The sequence below is a fragment of the Oreochromis niloticus genome, unplaced genomic scaffold, assembly GCF_001858045.2.
Source record: "Oreochromis niloticus isolate F11D_XX unplaced genomic scaffold, O_niloticus_UMD_NMBU tig00000241_pilon, whole genome shotgun sequence".
In the NCBI taxonomy this organism is placed as follows: domain Eukaryota; kingdom Metazoa; phylum Chordata; class Actinopteri; order Cichliformes; family Cichlidae; genus Oreochromis; species Oreochromis niloticus.
Genome location: NW_020327099.1, coordinates 26,833 through 35,246, shown reverse-complemented (window position 1 = coordinate 35,246; position 8,414 = coordinate 26,833). Strand labels below are relative to the sequence as shown.

General features: G+C 38.7%; 2 protein-coding genes across 3 annotated transcripts; one reads left to right on the top strand and one right to left on the bottom strand.

Moving 5' to 3' along the window:
- Nucleotides 1-1,510: 1,510 nt before the first annotated feature.
- On the top strand, nucleotides 1,511-6,830 carry LOC109197825 (interleukin-1 receptor-associated kinase-like 2). Of its 2 annotated transcripts, XM_019353605.2 has the most exons (12): nucleotides 1,511-1,560; nucleotides 1,759-1,794; nucleotides 1,889-1,998; nucleotides 2,108-2,408; nucleotides 2,492-2,527; nucleotides 2,863-2,910; nucleotides 3,042-3,085; nucleotides 3,201-3,465; nucleotides 3,659-3,851; nucleotides 3,942-4,074; nucleotides 4,611-4,718; nucleotides 5,992-6,830. In XM_019353605.2, exons 4-12 carry the CDS (start codon nucleotides 2,114-2,116, stop codon nucleotides 6,043-6,045), a joined length of 1,176 nt encoding a protein of 391 aa, XP_019209150.1. In that variant the 5' UTR covers nucleotides 1,511-1,560; nucleotides 1,759-1,794; nucleotides 1,889-1,998; nucleotides 2,108-2,113; the 3' UTR covers nucleotides 6,046-6,830. The 2 variants fall into 2 exon arrangements, with proteins under 2 accessions (XP_019209150.1, XP_025759971.1); XM_025904186.1 differs by lacking the exons at nucleotides 2,492-2,527; nucleotides 2,863-2,910.
- Nucleotides 6,538-8,414, bottom strand: LOC109194231 (uncharacterized). The gene is made up of 5 exons (XM_019353604.2): nucleotides 8,381-8,414; nucleotides 8,232-8,297; nucleotides 7,994-8,040; nucleotides 7,682-7,830; nucleotides 6,538-6,970 (listed from the first exon to the last, which is right to left on the bottom strand). Exons 1-5 carry the CDS (start codon nucleotides 8,402-8,404, stop codon nucleotides 6,648-6,650), a joined length of 609 nt encoding a protein of 202 aa, XP_019209149.1. The 5' UTR covers nucleotides 8,405-8,414; the 3' UTR covers nucleotides 6,538-6,647.

The window sequence follows — 8,414 nt, the reverse complement described above, 5'->3', positions numbered from 1 at the left end:
GGACATCGTCAGGTCTCAGGAAAAAGGTGTCAGGTATCAGACTCACATGGAAAATTGTCAGGTCTCAGACTCACATGGAAATTGTCAGGTCTCAGACTCACATGGTAAATTGTCAGGTCTCAGACTCACATGGTAAATTGTCAGGTCTCAGACTCACATGGAAAATTGTCAGGTCTCAGACTCACATGGAAAATTGTCAGGTATCAGACTCACATGGTAAATTGTCAGGTCTCAGACTCACATGGTAAATTGTCAGGTCTCAGACTCACATGGAAAATTGTCAGGTCTCAGACTCACATGGTAAATTGTCAGGTCTCAGACTCACATGGAAAATTGTCAGGTCTCAGACTCACATGGTAAATTGTCAGTCTCAGACTCACATGGAAATTGTCAGGTCTCAGACTCACATGGTAAATTGTCAGGTCTCAGACTCACATGGTAAATTGTCAGGTCTCAGACTCACATGGAAAATTGTCAGGTCTCAGACTCACATGGTAAATTGTCAGGCTCAGACTCACATGGTAAATTGTCAGGTCAGACTCACATGGTAAATTGTCAGGTCTCAGACTCACATGGTAAATTGTCAGTCAGACTCACATGGTAAATTGTCAGGTCTCAGACTCACATGGTAAATTGTCAGGTCTCAGACTCACATGGTAAATTGTCAGGTCTCAGACTCACATGGAAAATTGTCAGGTCTCAGACTCACATGGTAAATTGTCAGTCTCAGACTCACATGGTAAATTGTCAGGTCTCAGACTCACATGGAAATTGTCAGGTCTCAGAAAATCTTCCTGCAGGTGGCGCTGTTGTCATGTCCCATCCAAATTGATTTCCAAATACGTCATCAACGTGTGACAGTGGGAGAGCGCAAGGTCATTGACCTCACCGGAGTTTTACCGCGGTCCAGGCTCCTAACGACACAAGGTAAGTTTAACTTTTTCTCCCTTTTGTTCATATTTTGACACAGTTGTGTGATATTAAGTTGCGGTAATGTTGTGAAAGTTACCTATCAAAGAAGGAAATCTAGTTTTGTACGAAACCAAATCAGCACTATTCTTGTCTGGCCAATTCGTTCTAGCTAGCGACAGTGGTGGTGAAACGTGATTTAAATTTAAACTGTTTAGTAATTGTTTTGTATATGTTTCAGCAAATGGACAAGCTGAAAGCTTACGAGCAGCTGAAAAAAGACTTGAAAATGGTAATCAAACGCTTTATTAAATGTTTTTGTAATGCTTGCAATTTCCTTTTTTAACTGCCAACAACCCTGACAATATCGTGCTTTAATGGTTTAACATTGTTTGGTATTCCTCTTCTAATTAATATGCATGTTAAAAGACGTATATAGTTATTACTTGTGATATTGTCGGAGTGCCCTAGTTAAAAAAAACTGACAAAAGATGGATTTCTTCATTGCAATTTAAAAGTTAGATACTCATGTAGGATTGGCTCCTACAGTCTAGCTATAACTCCTTACTTTCTAAAATTTTATTTGAAGGCGAGATTACCCAAAAAGGCTTTGATAACAACGAAAAAAGCTCCTGGTAGCAGAAAAATCAGGTAGGTTTTGATACTTTTGAACAACATGTAAAATAATCTCCTTTATATAACATGATATGCTTAGCAGGTTATGATTGACTAACCACTTTATTTATAGATGCAATACATTTTGAAAGCAGATCAGTGTGCAGTAGTCTGTGATTGTAGTAGAATTCTATAAAGCACATGTTTCACATCACTGCCCTATTTATATTGCAGATGACACTCCTTCAACAAGTGGCAATGAATTTCTCAGTAAGAAAACCCCAATTATTTTGCTTTAAGATCAGTTGTAATATAGAACTTTCTGCGGATCAGTTTGATTAACTTTCAACTTCATCCATTACAGGTGCAGCAGAGGCCTTTGGTAAAGCCAAGAAACTACTACAGCCTCAAGTAAAGAAAAGGCAATTTCCATTGAATGATAAACGTTTGGACCATGGCAAATCATTATTGAAGGTTAGTTAAAAAGTGAAGCTATGTGTATGACTATCAGCAATATATTAATAATTAACTGTCTAAAAAGGCATATTTTTTCATAAACTTTGCTTTTTCTCCTTGATGCTAGGTCAGAATGGCTCCCATGGAGTGGAAACCAAGAACTCCGAGAAGGTGTGGACGGTACCAGAAGTTAATAATGGACGAAGCTCCACCTCGAATCATCCTGCAAGGCCATGAAACCTATGATGATTTAATTACCATAGCCAAAGAACGCTTCTGGCCAGAGCGTACTGAGGGGAGTGAGTTCACTCTTTGTCATTCTGACGGGACCAGGTGGAGTAAGGAGGATTTCCACAAAGAATACAGAACTGTTTCTGATATTACACATCTGTGGAAAAGAACACTATACATCGGGCGAAGACAACTGGGTAATAAAGTGATCAATATTGCTATTAACTACTGTCTAGCACTCGATTTTGTATGGTATGAAATAATTTTACTTTTTGTACAGAGGTCGTGTGTTTGGATGATCAAAGTTCCATCTCAGGTGTGTGCCTGCCCAAACCAAATTGAATATTTTTGATTGTGTGATTGAACATGGTACACCAGGGGTGGACACCGAGGGCCGGTGTCCCTACAGGTTTTACATGTGTCCTTGAACCAACACAGCTGATTTAAATGGCTAAATTATCTCCTCAACATGTCCTGATGTTCTCCAGAGGCCTGGTAACGAACTAATCATGTGATTCAGGTGTGTTGACCCAAGGTGAGATCTAAAACCTGCAGGGACACCGGCCCTCGGGGCCTGGAATTGCCCACCCCTGTGGTACACGGACTATGGTGGGCATTCAGATATATTGCAATTAATGTGTTATTTTACAGATGAAGACCCTGTAACTAAAGTGGGTGGTGATGAAAGTTGCAGTTTAGGTGAATGCCTGGACATCTAACTAAATCATTAAAATTGACTTCTTATTTTGTTTGCATTACATTTCCAACCTTTACACACTTGTTTACTATCTTGGTCATTGCACATTTGTAATATGCATCTTATTCTGCAGATGAACTTCCTGAAACCCTCATAGGACAAAATGTTGCAGAACAGGTAAAACCATGGCTTCTTTTTGAACAGACCAATTAATTTCTTATCATTGTCATAAATGTGGATATTTTCACAGTGCACCCTGCAAAAAGTATATCTTGGCTGAATGTGTTCATAGGATTTCCATCCAGAAACATCCAGCTCAGGTGAATTTGAAACAGGGAGAGTCAGAAAGAAAAGCCAGTCCAAGCAAAGGAAGGAGGAAAATGTAGGGTCATCTCTAGGTCCAGGTGGAGCAGTGAGCCAAGACATGTTACCACATGCAGTTATTGAGGCAAAAGAAGCTATGGAGGGAGCTGAAGAGCTATCTGAAGGTGCTGGAAATAGTGAGCTTTTGATAGATTTTGCAGAGTCCTTCAACACAACTCCAAAGTCGCCATCATGTAAGCATTATTTCGCATTTAGGGCTAACATCATATCATCAGACAAAATTGTAAATAAAGGTTTTCATTCTTCACTATTTGGTACTCAAGTTCCTGGAGTAAACCTAGATATTACTAATCCAGCAGTTAATAGAAGAATGTTTAGCAGTAGCTGTATGTTAATGTATGTTACTTTGTGTTTTTTATCCCCAAGTGTATCTTCCACGTGTTCCATATGTGGAAGAGGCTTTAATTACATACAGCGAGGACAATCTACTGGGAGAAGGGACATTTGGCAAGGTATATAGAGGTTCTTTTCATGGTACTCCAGCAGCTGTTAAAAGGATCGTGTGTGGCCAACAAGGGATGGAGGACAGCGACATTCATCATGAGATAAATGTTTCACTGTAAGAACTTTGACACACTTATTTTTGTTTCATTTTCAAAATCGATTGTTCCTCAAGCTGTAATGCCTCTATTTTTTTTTTTTTTATTAGGAGACTGTCTCACCCCAACATCGTCAGACTAATGGCAGTTGCCCGCACTGAGTCCTGCTTTTTGTTGGCAGCTGAATACATTCATGGCGCAACCCTGCAGCAAGTGCTTCACACAGACAGCTGCTTGGTGAAGGTACCAATACTCATAATTTATATTGAATACATTTTGTGAATAATCTTAATACCATCATATTAAAACAGAACTTCTTATTGCTGGCATTTCTTTAAATATGTACTTGAAACCATCTTTGCGTACAACATATAAAAAGACTGATTAATTTTTTTCTCTCATGTTTTCAACCATTTAGAATTACAAAAATGATCTTTAATTGCCATATGCCAGAAAAGTATGAACTTAGTAAAATAATAATCTTAACTTTCTAATAATAAGCTTCTTTACTATTTTGGTAGAATTGCTTTTTTTTACATGGATGAGTTCAGACATTTTAGGTTTTCTTCTACAATATTCTTACAATATTTTTCAGGGATTTTGGTCCAGTCCTCCAGACAGGACTGGTGTAACTGAGTCAGATTTGTTGGCCACCTTGCTCACACACACCATTCACCTCTGCTTACAGTTTCACAAGAGACTGCAATCAGGGATTTTTGATGGACACTTCCAAACATTGACTTTGTTGGTCTTAGGTCCCATTATATATTGTCTGATAGCTTGAAGGGGATGATGCCGGTTTCATATCACTGGACTTATCCATGGCAGTAGAGTACATCCATGCACAGAGAATCATTCACCAGGATATAAAGCCAGCAAATGTCATGGTAAGTGTTGCAAAAAGCAGTTTCACCACAGTTCGTGTATTCGTCAGGCTTCCAGAAAAAACACCGGACTCAGAGTAGTCAATTACAATATTTTATTAATACACACTTATTGATTATAGCTTATAGAAGGAGATGTACAGAACCCGGACTTCCTCTGCAGATCTCAACTCCTTTGTCCGTTACATGCAGTTTTGTATAAGTGACCCCCTTCTAACCCTCTACGAGGTGCCATAAAACTAATCACCATGTTTACATGTTTGTGTGTGTGCGAGCACGTGAATGCCTACATGTGCGCGCTCCCACGTACTACGTGAGTGTTCGTGAGTGACTATGTGCGCATACCTGTGTATACACACAGGTATGCGCACATACACTCACTCATGCACACTCACTCATACACGTGAGTGAGTGTGCATGTGGGTGTGGGTGCGTAAAGTAAAGCACTGCAGGTGTGTGTCTCAATGTAGTGACTTCCCGGATGTCATAAAAACCCATCTCCGTTCCAGACCACGTTATCAAGTCACAAATGTTGAAACCCCCTCCTAAGTATACCCTGAGGAATTTCCACTTATCAACTCCTCTTTGTCTTAGTTTCACAGCTCAAATGGGGGAGGGCCTCATAAAATCTACTTCTAAGTTCATGACACAATCAGGCCTTTATTACATTGAGGGCAGTGTCAGTGTCTTTACAATAATTCTACATTCTAAGTTAACATATTTCTAAACTCTAAAAACTAAACATTCCTACATGTCTAAGCCTAAAATAAGCTAAACATTTCTACATAAGCCATACTGAATTTTTCTTTATTGAACTTTATTCTCTTCAGTCTATTAACACTACATTTCAACGAGGAACTGTTCTGGTATATTCATATAAAGGACTTTTTTTAAGTAGGAAGCCTTACATTGTTTCTTTAATATGTTGGTTGTTGCACACCTACAAAATTCCCAAACATGTTGTAATAAGTTTAGGCTTTACAAACTGAATTTTTCTATTGTTCTATTAGTCTGTACCACTTTCTTAAGTGGAATGGGGATAAAAAAAAGAACAGGACTATAAAACCGTGTTTGATCATTATCCAATCTGTTAATTTCAATGTTAGGTATAATAAACAATCTCAGAATAAATCTGCAGTGGTTGGGTGATCTGGGTGCTAAAAGCTTTGAGGGGTTTTTTTTTTTCAATTATGAGCTGTGGTCTTTGGAATGACAGTTTTGATAACATTTGTGAGATTTAAGACAACCTGATAAGTTCTCGTGTGTATACCTATAGGTTCACCACCCTTCTAAGAAGGCAGTCCTGACAGACTGGGCATGGCAAACATAAGAGACACTGTGATGCTTCGTCAAGGGAGTAAGTTCACTGCCCAGGTTATTGGTCCAGCTGGTGGCACATATCTTTACATGGCTCCTGAATGCATACTGATGTTTGAAGAGGCCTCGTTCCAGACAGACATGTGGTCCCTCGGAGCCACATATCTGGAGATCCTGACGGGGTCCGCTCCGTGGACTGTTAAAAACAAAGAGAACTGGCTGCACTAATGGCCACCAAAACCCCACCACATGCCCTATCACATCTCAGTGACAAACAGTTTCTTGGTGGTTTGGTGAGCTATGACCCAGACTCAAGGCCTTCCGCATCTGATGTTGTTAAGTTTCTCAAGTCAGGCCTTGATCTTACAAGCCGATATGGCTACAAGTGGTAATGTTGCTACAGTCTGCAGTTCAAAAGTCTTTCAATGTTAATTATGTTATACATTAGGGTTAACAAAAGTTGTGTTAAATGAAACACTGAATCATTATGAAAGATGGCACCTTGTCAATTGTTTTTCAACATTTTATTGTACATTTTGTTGGTCAGACAGTTTTCAAATTACCTGTTGATTGTAAACAAGGATAAATAAATGTTAACAAACAATGTTGTATGATTTATTGGTCATTGGAAATGTTTACTGGTGCACCTTCCATCCTCTGTCTCTTCAGAAAGATGTATATGTCATTTGCCTCTGCAAACGTAGAAGGTGTAGGAACTGCATTTCTGTTCATGGCAGTTGTCAGCTCTTGGACTAGCATGAGGTATGCAGCAAGGCAACCATCAGGTGTGCAGGGAAATTGGCTGTTTTCTAAAATGTTCTGGCACATGTCTCTGAATTCCTGGTTTGCTACCAGTGAAGGCTCTTCCACCTCACAGATTAATTGCTTGGCGTAGTCTAAAAGGTCTGGGTCAACTATGTGCAGCACATTGCCATATCCTGCGAATGAAAGACAATATTGAAAAGATGTTCACTTTGGAATGTTAAAAATAAATGAATAATCATAAAGCTGTTCTACAACCTGTATAATAAGCAGTCAGTTTTTACAGATGTTATTGCAGAAACTGAAAGATGTAAATATCACTCAAACATTTTGATTAATTTTAGTTAAAGGTGCCAATATGAAGCCATATTTGTATTGACAGTAGAAATTCAGAAATCTCAGATTGTACCAGAAGTAAGCTTCTTAGGAAGACAAATAAAAGAAAGCACATTATAACAGTTTTACGCTCATTACACTGGATTCCAGTATATTTTAGAAAAATCATTTTAAAATTTTAGTAATGACTTTCAAAGCTCCGAATCGTGAAGCTCCTGCCTACATTTCTGATCTTATAGAACCCCACACTCCCTCTCCCAGCCTGTGATCATCTAATCAATGGCTGTTAGTAGTCCCACCAGAAGACCAGAGGCAATAGATCTTGCAGAACGGTGGCTCCCAGGTCATGAAATGCTCTGCCCTACATCATTATGTTTCCTTGATTGTATTTATTCTGTATGTTCGATTGTGCTGTTATGTCTGTTTTATATTATTGTGAAGCCACTTTGTGGTTTTTATCCTGTGAAGAGTGCTATATTAAAGTAAAAGTAAACTAATGAAAGTTAAAAGAAAAAAAAGAAAAAAACCCCACAGACTTTCAAATGACATACCAGGAGGTGGTGAGGTAAACAGAAGGTCGGGTTTCCCAAATGGACCTGGTGCATTGCGTTGCTTGCGGATGTCATGGGTGTTCCAAACTGTTTGCTCCGTTTTTAAGTCTCTTTGAAGCAGTGGCAAGTGTGAGTACTGCAAGCAGTTGCTATGAAAAGGATAATTAAAAAGTTAATATGTTCATCTGCTTCTTTGAGGAAGAATATGTAAAAGCTAATTTTTAATCAGTACTCAAAAACAAAGGCATTCCTAGACCACATACTTTCATACTGCTGCTTGATCATTTTTCATGTCTAAAAATATTGACTTACATGTGCACAGGATTGTCCAGTTCAAGGATCCCAGACTCCATCATGGCCTAAGCATGTGGTTTTGAAAAAGACATAAGTTGTGAAGGTGAGCATTTCATCAGTGAAAAGGTACAGATGTACAAAAAAAAAAAAAAATTCCAGCATAGTGTTTTCAGATAAACTAATCCATCGTATGTTTAGCGCAATTTTGATGGCTAGTCTTTGTTATTAGGTTTTACAGGTGAAAGATTTGCTTTACCTCAAATGTTGTCAGCCATTTCTTAATCCATGTCCGCTTTAAAATACTGTTAAAACATTCAGCTCTCTAAACAACATAAACATGACATTATCAGTTTTGTTGTCAGGTTGTTACTTTAGAAATAGTCATTTACCAGCTTAAAGACATACCTGGTTGTGCACTGATGTCCCCATTCTGAAGCAC